General features: G+C 41.8%; 1 protein-coding gene across 1 annotated transcript in view; it reads left to right on the top strand.

Annotated features, from left to right (window-relative positions):
- The window catches only part of CPM (carboxypeptidase M), a 75894-nt gene that overhangs the window by 49494 nt on the left and 4893 nt on the right, over window positions 1-21507 (top strand). The window contains exons 4-8 of the mRNA XM_040233427.1: window positions 2305-2477; window positions 4085-4269; window positions 4941-5108; window positions 10232-10384; window positions 21301-21449. Of these exons, the coding sequence (XP_040089361.1) occupies window positions 2305-2477; window positions 4085-4269; window positions 4941-5108; window positions 10232-10384; window positions 21301-21449 (828 nt within the window). The remainder of the gene's footprint in view (window positions 1-2304; window positions 2478-4084; window positions 4270-4940; window positions 5109-10231; window positions 10385-21300; window positions 21450-21507) is intronic.

Genomic DNA, 21507 nt, shown 5'->3' with positions numbered 1-21507 from the left:
CCATCCCCTAGCCCTCACCCTTGCTGTTAACTATAAACCTTGAATTTTACCTTCTATCCTATACTCACACCACCACAGTTGCTTAATTTAGTTGTATAGCTTAATCACAGCTTCTTACTCTTTGTTTTCATTTGCTTGTGGGTGGATGAATTTCATTACCAATTCCTGTCTTCAGTTCAAGCATGCTTGAGAATGTATGATTCAGAGAGTTAAGAAGAAATTTACTTTTAGAATCATGTGGGAACTCCAGTATGGCTCACTTCATACTTGACCTGGGACTCAGATGGGCCTCAGGTTTTTCCTGGTACATCCCTCTAAGGGCAGCATCCTGCAGAGTCAAACCAGCGTTTAGAAATCTCACTTCCTCCTCCCTTTCCTTGACCCTTTTATCTTCCCTTCCCCTTGCCAGGAAAGCCCCCCTTCCAACCAACCACACATCCACTTGTAGAGCCTTTCACAACTTAAAATTACCATCCCCTCCTCCTCTGGTTTTAGGGAAAGCAGTAAGGAGCTTGCAGATGTGCTTGAGCTTCCAAAACACCGAATTGGAAACCCAGTGTGTGACTCACTTGACTTTTTTAGTTATTAGTTAGTTTAGTTATTAGTTTTAGTTATTAGTTTAGTTTTAGTTTAGTTATTAGTTTTTCAACCTACAATTTGGACTATAAAAACAAAAATCACAGTAGTGGAAGCAGACAGACATGAGTGGGAGAAAAAACAAATTGAAGTCAGAATGGAATTTATTTCCACTCTAAATTTTATGGCTAGGTATAAATATATAATTCACATATTTAAATTTTTCTTAATTCCATTTTCAATTCTTCTGTGTCCATTAGGATAACAGATTCATAAGATGTGATCTCTTTGCTTGCCAGCAAGGGGTATAGAGTGCAGCATTGTTCCTTCTTTGTCACAGCCATGAATTGCTACAATGGAGTCATAATTGAAGATTCTTTTGTTGCCCATGGCCTTCATTAATGCACTGGCAGCACCATCCTTATTTAACACCTGCTGCACTGATTTCCCATATCCTAACCCCTCAACAACATCTGATCACATGCAAGAGGTAAATATTCCTTACTTAGAAGCAGAATCTTTGAGGTCAGGGTTACAGGGGAAAATTAATGTAGGGTAATCAGATCTTTCTGAAGGAGATCAGCCCTGGGATTTCTTTGGAAGGAATGATGCTAAAGCTGAAACTCCAGTACTTTGGCCACTTCATGCGAAGAGTTGACTCATTGGAAAAGACTCTGATGCTGGGAGGGATTGGAGGCAGGAGAAGAAGGGGACGACAGAGGATGAGATGGCTGGATGGCATCACAGACTCGATGGACGTGAGTCAGGGTGAACTCCAGGAGTTGGTGATGGACAAGGAGGCCTGGCGTGCTGCGATTCATGCGGTTGCAAAGAGTTGGACTGAGTGACTGAACTGAACTGAATCAGATCTTTACAGAATAAGGCTGAAAATGTGAATTCCTTTTTTTTTTTTCTAAAACATGTGACCATGTTTATTTTCATAGTCATGCTTTTATTTTACTGTATAATTAAAAACATGGAATCTAGCAAAATGCCAATTATACAAAGTTAATCATTTTTAATGTAAGTAAAAAGCCAGCCAATTTACAGAAAATGAAAACTAAATAATAGTATAGATAATATGGAGATATGGCAAAAAGTTGTGAGGATGATGTGCCAACGAAACATGGGACTAGAAATCAGATGGACAGAGGTATGGCAAAAACTGCACAAGTGTGCAAGAGGGCAATTTGAAAATAGAAGAACTTGGAAACAGGGGAATCTGGAAGTCAGAAACCTGTTTAAATTATGAGTATTACCGATTTGGATTTTTCTCTGTTCAAGTCTGCGTGTCTGCTGCAGGGGTTCTCCATGTGCCGCCCACCCAGACTCGTACCACAGCTCCTCCTCTGTGTCCCACGTGTTCATGAAGACGCTCAGCTCCCACGCCGGATTTCTAGCTCTGCCTCTCTCCATCACTCCAGGCAGTAGTTGGAAGACAAGCAAATTGAAAACAGGATAATAAGAAATAACCTTTACTCCACTCCAATTCATTTTTTAAAAGTAAATTAATAGAAACTTAAAAAAATTATCTTAAAAAAACAAACTCTTAAAAAGATTTTGCCCCATACTAGTGATGGATCGCCATGTGCCTGAAGAAACAGTGTTCTGACAACTGGTTTTGGTTTTAAGTATCATCTGTAGTGCTTCTTGTTGGGGAATTTGTTCTTTGGGGACTGTTTTCCTTATTTTCCTCAAGTAGCCTCTTCTCTGTTTCAACACCTACAGGCTGTAGGGCGGGAACTGCTGCTCCATTTAATTGAATATCTTGTAACCAGAGATGGAAGAGACCCTGAAATCACAAATCTAATCAATAGTACCCGGATACACATCATGCCCTCAATGAACCCAGATGGATTCGAAGCTGTTGTAAAGCCTGACTGTTTTTACAATGATGGCAGGTAAGAATGGGCCCGTCTATGTAAAAGATAACAAAACCACAAAAGGCCCCCATCAGATCGGACACCTTGGCCCTGTCAAGAGGAACTAAGGAAACATCTCATAGCCTGCGTCATGTCACTGCCATGCTGGAAACTCTTCAGGGCCACCCATGGCTTTAACTGTGAGAAGTGAAATCCTGAATAAGGCTGGTTTACTCCTGTGCCTGCACACCCTCCACTGCTCCGGCTTTATTGCTTTTCCCACTATCACCCTGCTGCAGCCACTTAGATCCCTATTCACCCCTGAAACTACAACTACAGGCTTCCTTCTCACCTCTGGCATTCTCACGCCACATCGGCCCCACCCCAGCCTGTTTCAACAGCATTTCCTCAAAGCCTCCTTCCCTAACCTATTGGATATTAGGTCCCCAGTTATACTCATATCACCTGGCCCTTTACCCTCACAGCACAATTTTAATGTCTCATTTCTCCTTTAATGTCTACCTGAGGGCAGGAGCCCTGCCTATAGTGTTCATCACTAGGAAATCCCAGGGCCTAGTATAGAACCTGACCCCTCGATAGGCAGGTTGATTTATTAAGCCAGCCCAAGAACTAACATAAAGAAGAGTGAGTCTTGTAGTATTTCTGATTTAAAGTTTATTGTATTTTAAATGGCCTCAGGGAATTTGGAATTTCTCAAATGTCTGATAAACACTGATACTTGTGCAATTAAAATTTTGTTTTTACCAAAGATAAATCACCACTGGATTCCTTTCCACATTTAAGTTTTATTTTTTAGCATATTTAAACATGGCCAAGTCTTCCCAGGTGGCTCAGTGGTAAAGAATCCATCTGCCAAGCCAGAGACATGAGTTTGGTCCCTGTGTCAGGAAGATTCCCTGGAGAAGGAAATGGCAACCCACTCCAATATTCTTGCCTGAGAAATCCCATGGATAGAGAAGCCTGGCAAGCTACAGTCCATAGGGTCACAGAGTCCGACAGGACTTAGCGACTAAACAACTATGACAACATAGCCAATCCACTTTTCCGAAATATATTTGTATAAAATAGCATGTTCCTATTATTTCTGATAACAATTGCTATGGAACAAACTGCCCCCAAATTGAGGAAACAGCCACCTTTTTATTTACTCTCCACTCTGTAAGTTGGGAATTTGGGCAAGGCAGAGCAGGGTCCATCTCTATGCCACGATGCCTGGGACCTCAGAGGGAGTCTGTCTGGGACCCTGTGTCTTGAGTTTCAGTTCTGGATCTCACCTGGGTCTCTCATTCCTTCATGTGGCCCCTTGATGTAGCTAGCAGTGGGGTCTCAAGGTTCCAAATGGGAGTGTTCCCAGAGCAAAAGCCCCAAAACACAAAATACTTATCCAACCTCTGCTTACATCCGAATCACTCCTGTCCCGCTGGCAAGAACAAGTCCCACGGGAGGGAGCAACGCAGTGCATGGATACCAAGTGCAGTTCGTTGGAGGCTGATAAGGCAACCATCCACCACCTCCGTATTCATACCTGGAAAAACAGCTGGAGCCCAGAGCAAAGGTCTACACTCTACAGGAATTTGCTCCCTCATATACCAACAGTAAACCCTTAAAACTTCTTTCTTTTAAAGGGATAATAGTAACCTCTATGACCTGAATAGAAATTTCCCTGATGCTTTTGAGCTTAATAATGTACCGAGGCAGCCTGAGACCGTGGCAGTCATGGAGTGGCTGACTACAGAGACCTTTGTCCTCTCTGCAAACCTCCATGGTGGTGCCCTGGTGGCCAGTTACCCCTTTGATAATGGTGTTCCAGGTAAGCACACAGGGGCCCTGCCCTTGCTCTCTAAATCCAGAGTGAGACTGCAAACTTTCTGCCTCTGGACGGGGATACACTCTTTATCTCCCTACTTAATTTTTCTGGTGGAGTTGGAAAAAGCCTCATTCTCTTGACTCTGAGCTATCCTTCCTACAATTTATAAACAGTAGATGGGCAAGGTGTCTGAACTGACAACCATAAATGGGATTACTTGACATTCATCAGTGAAATAGTAAAATTGTAATTTAGATTAGCACACAAGAGACAACATGACTGAAAAAAAAAAAACTAATCACATGAATAATAATTCCTGACTCCCCTTAAAACTGTAGGATAAGGTATGTACCAAGGAGTTAAAATATTCTAGTGGCTTCATTTAATCCCTACAGTACCTAAGGAAAGTTTACTGATCTGGAATCAACAAGAATGACTAAGAAGGTATTTAACTTTTAAGCTGACTGAGGAGGAGCTTGGACGTGTACATGGATATCCCTTCTGTTATGTCCATCAAAAACTGGGAATAAGAGTAGAGAGACATTCCTGGAAGTGGGTAGAGGATCTCTCTAGGAAACTAGAGCCTTTGTGTGGAATCTGATGATGCAGGGGCTAATATATTGTATACTTCCTCTACATTGGCTAAAAGGTCTTGGTCTCTCTTCCACGTACAGCCACTGGGACATTATACTCTCGGAGCTTAACCCCTGATGATGATGTTTTTCAATATCTTGCAAATACCTATGCTTCAAGGAATCCTGACATGAAAAGGAATTCATGTAGAATTAAAACAGGGTTTTCTAATGGAATCATAAATGGATACTCCTGGTATCCACTGAAAGGTGAGTTCCTCTTCATTCTACTGCTCTAGTTGTCTTTACCTAGAGGTGCCAGCTGGCCTTTGTTGACCCTAGTAGTTGCCAGAAGTTAGTCAGGCACAGTGCAGTCCCTTCAGTCGTGTCTCTGTCAGCCAATAGCACAGAGCCAGGAGGGGAACGACCGCTTGAGAGATGCTCAGACATGTTCCCTACTGCCAAAGCTGCCTGAGTTCAGACGCTTGTTTAGCATTCACTTTGGAGCCGGGAACTGTGCCAAGAAAGATGAACAGGACACAGATCTTAAGCCCAAGTTTAACAGAGAAGAGCAACATTTAAGTTAATTATGATGGCAGTGTCATATGAATAAGAACAGAGATTTACAAAAGGCACAGTGTACCACAGGGGTGGAAAGCCAGATCACAGCAGGAAGTAGTGAAGGCCTTGGAGAGATGTAATTCTTATGTCTCACCCAGTAGGGACAGTTGCTACTTGTGTGTTAGTCACCCAGTCGTGTCCAACTCTTTGCAACCCATGGACTGTAGCCCACGAGGATAGGCTCCTCTATCCATGGAATTACCCCGGCAAGAACACTGGAGTGGGTTGCCATTTCCTTCTCCAGGGGATCTTCGCGACCCAGGGATCTAACCCGCTTCTCTTAAGTCTCCTGCAAAGGCAGGCAGGTTCCTTACCATCTAAGCCAGCAGGGAAGCAAAGTGTGTTGCTCCTTACATCCAGGTAGTTACTGCCATGCAGCAGTAGGGGGCAGTATTGCCAGATCTTCCAGGTTGTGAAGCAAGATGGATGTTTCCATGAAGTCTCCTGATTTTTCAAGCCACTTTGCAGACTGAACAGAAGAGCCCTCTAGTCTTGCTCCCTTGGAACAGGATAGCCAGGCGAGGGAGGAAGTTAAGAGTTTGCCATGTAGGGAACATGGCTGAGAGGATGTTCTTGTCAGAAGGAAGAATATCAGCAGAAGCCCAAGGGTGTCATAGTCCTAGTCTGAAAACTCAAGAGAATAGGAGGGACAGAGGACGGAAGGGTGAGAGGGGAGACAGTGGGCAGGGACCAGGTTTCCACCACCTCAGTGAAAAGTGCCCTCTTTCAGACTGGTCAGCAGATCCGGCCAGCAGCAGGCGCAGCCTGCATTTCCACACTCGGGCCACTTCCTCACTTGTCACCGTAGATGCACAGGCAGGTAATCTTGCACAAGCTGGGACTTTTATATTTGGGCAGGTTTCTGCCAGCTTTCCAGGCAACGTAAATAAGCCTAGACCATGACTGGAAGGCGGCAGGGCCAGCCAGATGCCACAGTGCCCCAAACTTCTCTCCCATGTCCGAGAGACGGGCAGCCTAGTCTCTGCTGACCACTCCACACAGGGGAAAGGAGCCCTCTTGCCCAGGGCCAGCTCTGTCCTTCAGAGTGCTATGTGACTTCCCAAGACAGATCCAGATGCATGGGAGATTGACTAGGAACCTGGTTTTGCTGTTGTGAGTAGTTCCCAAGTGTGCCTTTGTTGGCCAGGCCTGTCTGGCTTACCAGAGCGGCACACACTCTCCACAGCTGGCGTTCTCTATCCGGTGTGCTTTCCACACCTGTTTTGCCATTTAAGTTCTTTCTACCTGAGACAGTCATCCAGTCAAGGGCTTTTGTTTTGTTTCATTTCTCTCTTCCTTTCTTGGTGAAAATAAGCTTAGAAATACAAAACTTGCAAGTAAAGGAAAAGGAAGAAAAGAGTAATTCTCCCCGGCTAAAACTGGGACCTACGTGTGTGCGCGCTAAGTCGCTTCAGTCGTGTCCGACTCTTTGCAACTCTATGGACTGCAGGCTCCTCTGTCCATGGGATTCTCCAGGCAAGAATACTGGAGTGAGTTGCCATTTCCTTCTCCAGGGACCTACATAAGTATTACTTAATAGTTATGTAATATTTTGACCATTTTCTGAGCATAAATATTTACTTCATGACTTCCCAAATACTCTGATGGACTTGAGAAAACTTATTTCACTAGGCAAATATCAAGTATAACTAATTAAAATCTGGCAGAGACTAATTCATTCAAAGATACCATACTTCATCAAATCTAAGATGCCAGTGATTGTAAAATATGTCCCACCAAGAAAGAAAAGTTTCCAGCTGAACTAATAACACAATGATGCTTTTCAGCCATCAAATTTAAGATGCTTCCCAATTCAGAGATTTTAAAATAGAAGTTTTGCATCTTAAAAAATATAAAATATGAGTATAACCATTTGAAAATAGGGTGTTGAGAGGTAAGAACTAGAAAGTGAGCATGGGCAGTGGTAATCCCAGAAGCAGCAGGGGACTGGGTCTTCCCCTGCTCCCCAAGAGTCCACACAGCACCATGTCTCTCATCCACAGACGTAGTGCGGTGTGATGGGTGAGAGCACGGGGCGTCTAGGAAGGCGGCATGTGCTCTGGTTTCAGCCATTCACTGGCAAGAATCCCTGGGTACATGACCTATCATTTGTAATTAAGTTTTTCACCTGTAAAATACAGGTGATATTTACTGTGAGGGTTAGAGCTGACAGTGAAGTTCTTCAAACAGTACCTAGCAACAGCAAACACTAAGTAAACATTGGCTATTATTCCTCCAAATTCATGTACTTCAGTTGCTCAGTCATGTCTCTTTGCGATCCCATGGACTGTAGCACACCAGGCTTCCGGGTCCATCACCAACTCCTGGAGCTTGCTCAAACTCATGTCCATCAAGTCAGTGATGCCATCCAACCACCTGATCTTCTGTCGTCCCCTTCTCCTACTTTCAATCTTTCCCAGCATCAAGGTCTTTTCAAATGAATCAGTTCTTCGTACCAGGTGGCCAAAGTATTAGAGTTTCAGCATCAGTCCTTCCAATGAATATTCAGGACTGATTTCCTTTAGAATTGACTGGCTTGATCTTGCAGTTCAAGGGACTCTCAAGAGTCTTCTCCAACACCACAGTTCAAAAGCATCAATTCTTTGGTGCTCAGCTTTCTTTATGGTCCAACTGTCACATTCATACATCACTACTGGAAAAACCATAGCTTTGACTAGACAGACTTTTGTTGGCAAAGTAATGTCTCTGCTTTTTAATATGCTGTCTAGGTTGGGCATGTCTTTTCTTCTAAGGAGCAAGGGTCTTTTAATTTCATGGCTGCAGTCACCATCTGTAGGGATTTGGGAGCCCCCCAAAATAAAGCCTCTCACTGTTTCCATTGTTTCCCCTTCTATTTGCCATGATGTGATGGGACCAGATGTTATTATCTTAGTTTTCTGAATGTTGAGTTTTAAGCCAACTTTTTCACTCTCCTCTTTCACTTTCATCAAGAGGCTATTTAGTTCTTTGCTTTCTGCCATAAGGGTGGTGTCATCTGCATATCCGAGGTTATTGATATTTCTTCCAGCAACCTTGATTCCAGCTTGTGCTTCATGCAGCCTGGCATTTCGCATGATGTACTCTGCATATAAATTAAATAAGCAGGGTGACAATATATAGCCTTGACGTACTCCTTCCCCAATTTGGAACAAGTTTGTTGTTCCATGTCCAATTTAATTGTTACTTCTTGACCTGCATACAGATTTCTCAGGAGGCGGGTCAGGTGGTCTGGTATTCCTATCTCTTTAAGAATTTTCCACAATTTGTTGGGATCCATACAGTCAAAGTCTTTGGCGTAGTCAGTAAAGCAAAAGTAGATGTTTTTCTGGAACTCTCTTGCTTTTTCAATGATGAACCAGATGTTGGTTCCTCTGCCTTTTCGAAATCCAGCTTGAACATCTGAAAGTTCACAGTTCACGTACTGTTGAAGCCTGGCTTGGAGAATTTTAAGCATTACTTTGCTAGCATGTGAGATGAGTGCAGTTGTGCAGTCATGAACTCCTTATTGCCAAATTCAGAGTTAAATTGAAGAAAGTAGGGAAAACCACTAGACCATTCAGGTATGACCTAAATCAAATCCCTTACGATTATACAGTGAAAGTGACAAATAGATTCACAGGATTAGATCTGATAGAGTGCCTGAAGAACTATGGACAGAGGTTCATGACATTGTATAGGAGGTAGGAATCAAGACCATCCCCAAGAAAAAGAAATGCAAAAAGGCAAAATGGTTGTCTGAAGAGGCCTTACAAATAGCTGAGAAAGAGAAGTAAAAGGCAGAGGAGAAAAGGAAAGATATACCCATTTGAATGCAGAGTTCCAAAGAATAGCAACGAGAGATAAGAAACCCTTCCTCAGCATTCAGTGCAGAGAGGAAAACAATAGAATGGGAAAGACTAGAGATCTCTTCAAGAAAATTAGAGATACTAAGGGAACATTTCATGCAAAGATGAGCACAATAAAGGACAGAAATGGTTTGGACCTAACAGAAGAGGTGGCAAGAATACACAGAAGAAGTATACAAAAAAAGATCTTTACGACCCAGATAATCACGATGGTGTGATCACTCACCTAGAGCCAGACATCCTGGAATGCGAAGTTAAGTGGGCCTTAGGAAGACTCACTACGAACAAAGCTAGTGGAGGTGATGGAATTCCAGCTGAGCTATTTCAAACCCTAAAAGATGATGCTGTGAAAGTACTGCACTCAATATGCCAGCAAATTTGGAAAACTCAGCAGTGGCCACAGGACTGGAAAAGGTCAGTTTTCATTCCAATCCCAAAGAAAGGCAATGCCAAAGAATGTTCAAACTACCACACAATTGCACTCATCTCACATGCTAGCATATACTTATTTTTACAAAATAAATGTGTTTATGAAAGGCTTGTAATAATATTTTAAAAGAAATATCACTCTAGTTTCTCTCTGTTTAAAATGCAATTTAGGAAAGAAATGTAATATGAAGAATCCTTTTTGTAGTTGTGATTTTTAAAAAGGACCCTTCTGTTACTCCTCAGTTAATCTGGATGCATAGATGAACATCAGTCAGCTCTGATTCAGTTACCCATATGGGAGTATTTAGGGTTGCTTGGTCATGTCTGGATAATAAAATGTCAAGCTGTAATTGTACATGCCAATATGTCAAATGCATCTTTTCCTGTTTACATGTACTGTCATTGCAACTGTCTAATTCACCTGTCTCCAAGATATGTGATACTTGACTTCACTCCAACTTCATACTTTTTAAAAGACTTAAATATGTTTGTGTTTAGGTGGAATGCAAGATTATAACTACATCTGGGCCCAGTGTTTTGAAATTACATTGGAGCTGTCATGCTGTAAATATCCTCGCAAGGAGAAACTTCCAGGCTTCTGGAAGGATAACAAAGATTCGCTGATTGAATATATAAAACAGGTGCACATAGGTTTGTAAGATTTTATTATTAATTCCTATTAACATAAAATATAGCATCTGGCAAAACCTTTGGGTTGAGAAAATGCAAGCCTCTATTTCTGTTTTCTGGGTCCAGCCTCATTTTTAGTACCAAAACTAATGGTTCAGAATTCTCTCTGCATGAGCATCTGCAGCATATGAAAAATGCAGCACCCATCAGCTCATCTAAGAGAGGGCATGGTGTGTGTTACTTTAATATGGGGGTGTAAAATCCAGAGTACTTTTAGTTTGACATGTTGACTGACCTGGAAATCTGGCAAAAGATCAATAAAACAGGCTGTAACTCTGTTACATCATCACCCATTTAGAAAGAAGACAAGTTTGCTTGTCATTTGCCATTTACTACCACAGACCCAGAGAATGTTGGACATGCCATTTTACATTTTTTTCTAGAACTGGGTGGTGACCTAGCACCATTAGCTTCAACCCCTCCCACCTCTCAACTGTGCCAAATGACCAGGCACTGGGAGTCTTTGCAGTCTGTTTTTTTGTTGCCTGTCTGACCTTATGACAGATGAGCGGACGGTGTGACAAGAGCAGTCATTCTCAGACATGTGCAACGGACTCACCAGGAGGGTTTGTTAAAACATGGATTGCCAGGCCCATCCTCAGAGTTTCTGACTTAGTGGGTCTGGAATGACTGACGTCTTCCCTGGGGATGCGGACACTGCAGGTCCAGGGACTACCCTTTGGAAACCATTGCATGAGAATAGCACATTGCTGGTGGTGATGGTGGAACCCTGGGCAGGCTGTGGAAGGCTCTTCTGCATTGCCCGTGTTATTTTTCTCCATTCAGAACAGTTGGGGGAAGCAAGGAGTCAAGAATTGGAGTAATGGTTATGCTACCATATGAAGCCAAGTGGTGTGTGTGTGTGCTGAAGAAGTTTTCATCATGGACCAATTGCATAATTGCAGAATTCCTGGATTTTCTGCATGCTTCACACCAAAGCTTCCCACCTGCTGCCAAGAGATGGTGTAGTTGAGGGGTACAGGGCTGAGTGCAGGGACAACCCCCAACCTCTTGCCATCCCAAAACACAAGTACAGAAAGATTATGTATTTTTAAATATTTATTTTTATTTATTTGGCTGCACCAGGCCTTAGTTGTGGCACGCAGGATCTTTAGTTGTGGCATGCGAACTCTTGTGCGCATGTGGGATCTAGGCCCCCTGCATTGGGAGCACAGAGTCTTAGCCACTGGACCACCCAGGAAGTTCCCAAAAATATTATTTGTGAATTGGCAGGACTGCATCTAACTGGCTGAGACATTAATGGAGTAGGTTGATGGGGGGTATTACAAAATGTAGTATTACCAGCATCTTGCTGCTGCTGCTGCTAAGTCGCTTCAGTCGTGTCTGACTCTGTGCGACCCCATAGACGGCAGCCCACCAGGCTCCCCCGTCCCTGGGATTCTTACCAGCATCTTAGTGTACTTTAACCAGCATCTTAATAATTTTTATTGAGCTTATTATTGGGTCTTTTTCCTTTTTCATTATGTCACCAGACTCTGTTCTGGTGTTTCTCCTTTTGACTTTCTTCACAAGGCACATTTCTACTTTGGCTGTAGCTTTTACCTATACCAATCTTTTAGTGTAAACTCTAAAAATTCCTCCTTTAGAAGAGTAAAACTGGGAATGCAACGGAACACAAAATACACTCTATGAATTTCAGACTAGTTGGAAAGCTTAGGGTACTACTGGGCACTGAGTTAAGGTGGGCTCTGAAATATAACGCTGAAATAATATTGTCAGTGAAGGAGCTTTGTAAACTGTTAGATAACATACAAATTATGGCCTAAGTGTTATTGTTATTAATTTAAAGCATTTACAAGTCCATTTAACTAGATTTTATAAAGAATATTCATCTCTCTGCGTGTCCCTATAATCAGATATGCACAGTTCACTTAAACCATATGTATGAATATATATTAATATATCAGCACTGCCCCCTTGTGGTTTAAGACAGGGTTTTTGTTTTTGTTTTCCTCCCAGTTTAATAATGAAACTCTGTTTCAAAATACTGATACAGCATGGTTACTGTTACCTGATAGAGAGGTTCTCTCCATATTGGTGCCCAGTGGGAAGCCAAAGAGTATGTTTGTGGATAACAGAAATAAACATTTCTTTATTTTTACCGTTATTGCTCTGGTTTAAGGAAATTATTGAGGTTTGTCAAGGTGCATCACATTCATTGGTTCAGTTTCCCCACTTGCTATGATGCTAAGATCTGAGATTTCCAGGTGGGTCAGAGACTCTGGTAAGCCGTCCTTGTCTGGGAAGGCAAGGCCTTTTACTCTAATGGAAGAACCTGGTCTAGAGCAGGGGTCCCCAACCTCTCTAGTGCCTGATGATCTGAGGTGGAGCTGATGCAGTAATAATGGAAATAAGTGCACAGTAAATGCAATGTGCTTGACTCATACCCAAACCATCCCTCCACCCCTGGTCTGTAGAAAAACTCTCTTCTATGAAACCAGTCTGTGGTGACAAAAGGGTTGAGGACCACTGGTCTAGAGGGCAGGAGCCTGGGTATAGCCTAAGCTGTTCTGTTATCTGCCTGTGTGAAACCTTGCAAGTCACTTGCCTCGACTGTTTTTAGTCAACTGATAGCTGGGACTGACAGCATATGCCTTGCCTCACCCCAGCTTATTATAAGGTTCTGATTGGTCATTCTTTCCATTAAATCTCACCTCCAACCTCAGTCTAAACTCAGACTCTTTGTTGCTGTGTCGCCAAGCTTAAGAGGGTTGACCAGGCTCAGGTTGAGATGAGGGTAAGGCAGACATTAAGATTAGTCTGAATTCTAGGGACCTGGAATGTCCCAAATGTTCCCTCTCTGGGGAGAAGTAAAGATGAGCAAGACATGGCATTATCTGCTGCTGTCTTCTCCCCTGAACTCCTTAGAGCAGAGCTGAACCCAAAGGTTAAGGGATGGCCCACAGCACCCAGAAACCTAGGCAACCTGGGCCCGAGAGAATCTGGTATGTGCTGAGTGCCAGAAGCCTGAGAGACACAGATAACCCAGATAACAGGATCCAAAGTCAGTGACACCTGTGCTCATCAGGTAGGGGCATGGGAATGAACAGTCCCCCGAAAACCACCATCTCAGACTGCTCTCTGGCCAGTTCTTGCCCAGAATGTGCTTTTCACCCATGGAGCTTGATACATCCCCAAGGGATGTACATTCATTTCTCCCCCTCATTTCCAGGTGTGGCCACAAAATTTAAGTCTCAGATTTCATTCTCTTTTGCCCATTACATGAACTTTTTTTTAGAATTTTGCCTTTTGTTCCCCTGATGTCATAGTGCTGTTATCTGCAAATCTTTGGATCTACTGGTCTTTTTTTTTTTTTCCCATTTTCGATTTTAACATATCAAAATAAATCATCTCTTTTGGTAAAACACTTATAAGTGAAGAGTTTGGTGGTGCCTGGACAGAGTATTGAAAAGATATATATGATCCAAAGGTAGCTTACATTTGGCTGGTGGTATGGGGTTATCCTCTAACAGAAATTCTGTAGTTACGCCTTGTCTGTGTTTTTTCAGTAACAGTGATATTCAGATATTCCCAACTTGAACTACTGTCTCTAGGTTTGGGTAAGGGGTATACAGAAATGAATATTTTAATCTTTAGAGGACACTGAATGAAAGTCAAACTTGAATATGAACACTTTAGCAACTGACCTGAATCCAAATTACTCTTCGTTTCCCCGTACTTGAGGATAGGCAGACTATAGGTCCCTGGAAATCTTTCTTCAGTTTCACAGATGATATGGGGGGCTGTGTGGGTATCTAAAGTCATCCAAAAACACTGTTCATAGGCTGTCAAAAAATTCAGATCTGTTCTGTTAGAGCATAACAACCATTTCCACCCAAGAAGGAAATGCTAACTTTTTTTAATTTGAAGTATAATTGATTTACAATGTCTTAATTTCTGCTGTACAGCAAAGTGACTCAGTATTATATATGTATATATAACATATAGTTTTATATACTTTTCATATTCCTTTCTGATTTATCACAGGATATTATTCATAGTTCCCGGTAGGACCTTGTTGTTTATCCATTTTAGACAGCTTGCATCTGCTAATCTCCAACCCCCAGGACATCTCTCTCCTACCCCCTCCCCCTTGGCAACCACAAGACTGTTCTCTGTGTCTGTGGTCTGTATGTATGTATAGCATCTTCTTTATCCATTCATCTGCCAAAGGACATTCATGTCTTGACCTTTGTGAATAGTGCTGTTAACATAGGGATACATGTATCTTTTTGAATTATAGTTTTGTCTGGATACATGTCCGGGAGTGGGATTGCTGGATTATATAGCAATACTATTTTCAGTTTTTTGAAGGATCTGCATACTGTTTTCCATAGAGACTGCACCAACTTACATTCCTACCAACACTGTAGGCAGGGTTTCCTTTTCTCCATACCCTCTCCAGCATTTGTTATTTGTAGACTTTTTAGTGATGGCCATTCTAACCAGGGTGCTGCTGCTAAGACGCTTCAGTCGTGTCCGACTCTGTGCGACCCATAGACAGCAGCCCACCAGGCTCCCCCGTCCCTGGGATTCTCCAGGCAAGAACACTGGAGTGGGTTGCCATTTCCTTCTCCAGTGCATGAAAATGAAAAGTGAAAGTGAGGTCGCTCAGTCATGTCCGACTCTTAGCGACCCCATGGACAGCAGCCTACCAGGCTCCTCCGCCCATGGGATTTTCCAGGCAAGAGTACTGGAGTGGGGTGCCATTGCCTTTTCTATAACCAGGGTAAGATGGTACCTAACTGTAGTTTTGATTTGCATTTCTCTAGTAATTAGCAATGTTGAGCATCTTTTTATGCCTTTTGGCCATCTGTATGTCTTCTTTGGAGAATTGTCTAGTTCTGGCCATTTTTAAAATCTTTAAGTTGTATGAGCTGTTTATATAGGAGGTTTAGTCACTAAGTCATGTCTGACTCTTGTGACCCCATGGACTGTAGCCTGCCAGGCTCCTCTGTCTATGGGATTGTCCAGGCAAGAATACTGGAGTGGGTTGCCATTTCCTTCTCCAGGGTATCTTCCCGAGCCAGGAACTGAACCCAGGTCTCCTGCATTGCAGGCAGATTTTTTTACCAACTGAGCTACAAGGGAAGCCCCGCTGTTTATATATTCTGGAGATTAATCCCTTGTCAGTTGGATCATTTGTAAATATTTTCTCCCAGTTGTCTTTTCATTTTGTTTATGATTTCCCATGCTGTGCAAAAGCTTATAGTTTGATTAGGTCCCACTTGTTTTTGTTTTTATTTCTATTGCCTTGGGAAACCTAAGAAAACTGCTATGATTTACATCAGAGAATGTTTTGCCTGTGTTCTCTTCTAGGAGTTTTATAGTGTCATGTTTTATATTTAAGTCTTTAAGCCATTTTGAGTTTATTTCTGTGTATGGTGTGTGTTCTAACTTCATTAATTTACAGGCAGCTGTCCAGCTTTCCTGACACCACTTGCTAAAGAGACTGTCTTTTCTCCATTGTGTATTTCTTTTGTCTCCTTTGTTGAAGATTGACCATAGGTTGGTGGGTTTATTTCTGGGCTCTCAGTTCTGTTCCATTGATCCATATGTCTGTTTTTGTGCCAGTACCATGCTGTTTTGATTACTGTTTGCTGATTTTTTTAAAGTACCATGGAATTTTTTTCTTGCTATCTTCTGCCTTGTATCCTGAATCTTTTTAAACTTTTTTATATTGGAGTATAGCCCATCAACAATGTTGTGATAGTTTCAAACATCCTGAGTCTTATTCTAGCATTATCTTAGATGTCAAAGGATGGTATAAAGTCAATTTCAAAGATAGCTTACTTTTCTATGAGTTGGGGTTGTGTTTTGTTTTGAAGATGAAAAATACAAAAGATGCCAACACACATACTGCCAGTACCACAAGCTCTCTTGCATAAATGCACAGATTTTCCAAGCGGTAGGAAGACTATAAGCTAGTTCAGAGGCCTAAGGAAGGAAGATCTAAGCATAGCTTCTTTCCTCACATATGCTTGCTCCTGGGGAAAAAGTTGAATTGAGATCCCAGCAATTTATGTAGTATATCTATTCAACTTCAGACTTACATAGCTGTGGTCTTTCTATTCCTTTGTATCATTTTTCTTATCCAAATAAGAAAGAGAAGGATTAAGAAATGGATTAATATTTGTTGAGCCTCCTCTTGTATTTGATCTTCATGACAATCCTGGAAGGTATATACATATTATGCCCATTTTATAGGTGATGGAATTGAGGCTTGGGAATGTTTAGTGACTTGGGACATAATGGAAATCTCTCTTCAAAAAACGAATGCCACTGAAATTCAATGAATAAATACAGAATCAGGTTACTAAATTATGACTGATGTTTAACAGTTGAGTACTACCTGAAGATCAAAAGGGTACATATGACCCTTGAACCACCCAGGTATGAACTGCATGAATACACTTATATGCATGGGGTGGGGTGCGGGACTGGTTTTGTTTTTTCACTAAATATGTACTCTAGTAATACCCAATTCATGGTTGGTGGACTCTGCCAGCACTGAGAGCGCCAACCATAAAGCTGTATGTGGATTTTCAACTGTGTGGAGGGTCAATGTCCCTAACACTTGCATTGTTCAAAGGTTAGCTCTAGTAGGAATAAGTATAAATGGAACCTATTTTTTTAAAATGCAAAAGAAGAAAAAATCAAAGTGGAGGTTTACATTTGATTACATTGAAAAAATGAGAAGGAAATATGGAATTTAATAACTTTTATCCTTGTGGCCTCTTCTCATTTATATCATTAAGATAACATGACTTGTCAATGAAATAGACAAACTGAGATGGGAAAATAGGATTTTAAATAAGTAGAGTCTTAAAATATATATGGCCTTTTATTAACTGTATTCTTGAAATTTCAAGGTGTCAAGAATACACCTTGGTCTAATGTATCATTTAAGGCCGTTTCCTTATTGATTCTCTAACTGATCTGTTCAGTGATGAAAGTGGGGTATTAAAAGTCCCCTACTATTACTGTCAATTTCTCCTTTTATGGCTGTTGGTATTTTCCTTATATATTGAGGTGGTCCTATGCTGGGTGCCTATGTATTTACAATTGTCATATCTTCTTAGGTTGATTCCGTGATCATTGTGTAGTGTCCGTCTTTTGTCTCTTACAACAGTCTATTTCCACCATTCTGTCTTCTGGCTTACTCATCCATCCTTCTGCCTGTTACTCCACTGATTCCTTCTAGGGTACTGTTTCATTTCATTGATTGTGATTTTTAATCTCTTTGTTCTTTAGTTCTAGGTTTTTGTTGAACATTTCTAGTATCTTCTCAATCTATGCCTCCATTCTTTTTCTGAGATCATGGAATATCTTTTCTATCATTACTCTGAATTATTTTTCAGGTAGATTGCCTATCTCCCCTTCGATTAGTTTTTGTCCTGGCATTTTATCTTGTTCACTCATCTGGAACATAGTTCTCTGCCACTCTGTCTGACTTTCTGTGATTGCAGCTTCCATTCAACAGGTTGCAGGGTTGTAGCTCTTCTTGCTTCTGCTGTTGGCCTCCTGGTAGATGAGGCTGTTTAAGAGGCTTGTACAGGCTTCCAGGTGTGAGGGACTGATTTTTGCCCATTGGTGGGTGGAGATGAGTTTTGTTCCTCTGGTGGGCAGGGCTGTGTCAGGGGGTGTGCTTAGTGGGCAGCTGTGTGCTCAAGAAGACATTAAACAGTCTGTCTGCTGATGGGTGAGGCTGTATTCCTACCATTTTGATTATCTGGCCTGAGGCTTCCCAGCACTGGCGCCTACAGGCTTTTGGGCGGGGACAAGTCTTGGTGAGAAAATGGCAGCCTTCCAGAGGGCTCGTCCCAATGAAAACTCCCCAGAACTACCACTGCCAGTGTCCCTGTCCCTGCAGAGAGCCATAGCCATCACCCCCACCTCCACGGTAGACCCTGTAATACTGGCAGGTAAGTCTGGCCCAGTCGATTATGAGGTCTTTGCTTTTTTCCTGGGTTCTGATGTGTATGAGACCCTGTGCGTGCCTGCCAATAATGGAATTTTTGTTTCCCTTAGTTTTGTGGAATTCCTGCTATCAAACCCCACTGGCCTTGAAAGCTAGATTCTCTAGGGAAGACTCCTCCCCACTGCCCAACTCCCAAGCTGGGAAGCCTGATACGGAGCTCAGAACTTTCAATCCTATAGAACTTCTGTGGTATAATTATTTTCCAGCCTGTGGGTCACCCACGCAACACGTATGGGATTTGGTTTCAGCGGGATTGTACCTCCCACCTGCTGTCTTCTTGTGGCTTCTTCCTTTTCTTTGAAGGTAGGGTATCTCTTTTGGTAGATTCCAGGGTTTTTTTTTTTGTCAGTGGTGTCTCCATAAGAGGTGAGCTTGTCCTTCTACTCCACCATCTTGTCTCCTCTCTAATAACAGTGAATTTAAATGTGCAGCTCTAAAGGTCAGAAGTTCAATACCAGTCTCATTGGGCTTAAAGTCCAGGTGTCAGCAGGACTGGTTCCTTCCAGAGACTCTTGAAACATATAACTTTGAAAATGAGAGGGCATGCATCCATGAGACCCACAAAGCTATAGCAAACTGAGAAACGGTTCTTCAAGGAATCACACAGACTTACCTGGCTATCCCCCAGGACCTAGTGCTAAGGCAGCTGATGGAAAAGTACCCAGCCTTTCTGTGAAAGAATCTAGTTGCCTGTCTGAAAGCTTCAGCCTGAGGGGCAGTCATTTCATTTAACGCATATCTAGGGGTCAGCTGAAATACTCTCCGAAGATGGAGGTTGCCATCTCTGCCCTGTCCCTCCACCTCCCTGCAGGATCCCAGTGTCTCCTGGAAAGGAGTCTGTGCACTTGTCTGGTGCCCTGTTTTCTACAGTTGCCACCCCTTCATTTCCTGGTTCTGTTTGACCAGCAGGGCTTGTGTTCCTGGATCCCACGGGACTGTAACAAACAGAAAAGGAGTTCTTAACCAGCTGTACCCAGGACACAGTGGGAGAGGCAACAGTGAAAACATAAACAGTCTTTTGGTGAAAGAGGACTATTAGTTTATCTTCATAGCTGTGGCTTAAGGAGCAGGCTTCTAATTAAATTTACATCTCGTGGCTGACTACAATCATCTCTAGATGTCACTGGGCACCATCTTCACTCTCAGCTTGTCTTCAAGAAAGGAGCTTGTATACCTTTCTAGCCCCTTGGCTTTTGTGGCTACTACCCAGAGAACACTTTCTTTGATAGCCTGATTCTCACGAGTTCAAAGAGATGATATCAAACAAAGAAATGGTTCTTAACTGGCTGTCACCCCAGGGCTCAGTGCAAAGGCAATAGACAGAAACACTCATCTCCCAGCCTTCCCCGAAAGAGATATATTTGTATACCTTCAAAGCTGCTGTCTGAGGGTTTGGCTTCTGGTACACCTGAACCTTTGTGCAAAATATTCCCCTTTGAGATACTAACAGGCCTTGGCACACTCTCAACTATGGGAGTCATTAAGACTAAAGTAAGCAGCTTGGGTAATCACAAAGATTGGAGACAAAACCCAGAGCTGGGGCAGGGTTGAATAGTAAGTTCATCTCTCACATGAACCCACTCCTTCGAGACTGGTGGCGACGGTTGTTTTATCTAATACATATAAACCAACACAGTGTCAGCACAGAGGACTACATTCCAAATCAAAGAACACGATAAAACCCCAGAAAAGAGCTTAATGAAATAGAGGTAAGTGATGTATATGATAGAGTTCAAAACAGTGGTCATAAAGATGCTCACTGAGTTCAGCAGAACTATGCATGAACAAAATAATTTCAACAGAAAGAAAATATAAGAAAGTACCAAACAGAAGCCATAGAGCTGAAAAATACAGTAGAGGGGTTCAACAACACACGAGATGAGATGGGAGAAAGGAAAGTAAATCCAAGGACGGGACAATGGAATTCATCCAATCAGAGCAGAAAAAAGAAAATAAAAAAGAGTGAAGATGGCTTTAAAAACTTAGGGGGAAAAAAAAAATAAAAACTTACGGGACAACATCAAGCAGACCAACATTTACATTACAGGAGTCCCAGAAGGTGCAGAAACAGAAAACTTACTTGAAGGAGAAAAAGGCTGAAAAGTTCCCTAACCTGGAACTTCCTAGAAGGAAGCAGACATCCAGATCAAGGAAGCCTGGAGAATTCCAAATAAACCAAAAGAGACCCACATCAAGACATATTGTAATTAATATGTCGAAAGTTAAAGACAAATAAGAGATATCACCCTACCCCTGTTAGAATGGCTGTTGTCAAAGGACAAGAAGTAACAAGTGTTGGCAAGGATGTGGAGAAAAGAGAACCCTTCTGCACTATTGACAGGAATGTAAATTGGTGCAGCACTATGGAAACAGTATGGAGCTTCTAAGAAAAACTTGGAACAGAACTACTATATGATCCAGTAATTCTACTTAAGGGTATTTATCCAAAAGAAATGGAAGCAACTTAATCAGATGGATAAACAGATACAGAAAATGTGGTATGTTTAAATAAGTCCTGGGGAGGTAGCGTACAGCATGGTAAATATAGTTAATACTGTACTGTATACTTGAAGTTTGCTAAGAAAGTAAAAAAAAAAGTTATCATCACACAAAAAAAGTGTAACTATGTTAACTGAGCATATTTTGGTGAATATTTCACAGTACATACATATATTTAGCCATGTTGTATACCTAAAGCTAATATATTTTTATCATATCTCAATTTTTTTTAAAGTTTACCATCCCTTCTCAAATACTCTATTAACTCAGAATAGCTAATACATATTGGGCTTATTTTTCTAAACAATTATAGGAATTTTTTTTTCTTATGCCATAAAATGTGATATTAACACTTAATTCTTTTTTTGTCTTGCAGGTGTAAAGGGCCAAGTGTTTGATCAGAATGAGACTCCATTATCCAATGTAACTGTAGAAGTCCAAGACAGAAAACATATCTGCCCCTATAGAACCAACAAATTTGGAGAGTATTACCTCCTCCTCTTGCCTGGATCCTATGTAATAGAGGTAAGAATACAATGCTAGTTACTGTTATTAAAACACTATAGAACTCAATCTTTACTCA

This window comes from Oryx dammah, unplaced genomic scaffold, assembly GCF_014754425.2.
Source record: "Oryx dammah isolate SB20612 unplaced genomic scaffold, SCBI_Odam_1.1 HiC_scaffold_29, whole genome shotgun sequence".
In the NCBI taxonomy this organism is placed as follows: Eukaryota; Metazoa; Chordata; class Mammalia; order Artiodactyla; family Bovidae; genus Oryx; species Oryx dammah.
Note: the sequence above shows the minus strand (reverse complement) of the source record. Positions and strands in the feature narration are given on the sequence as shown.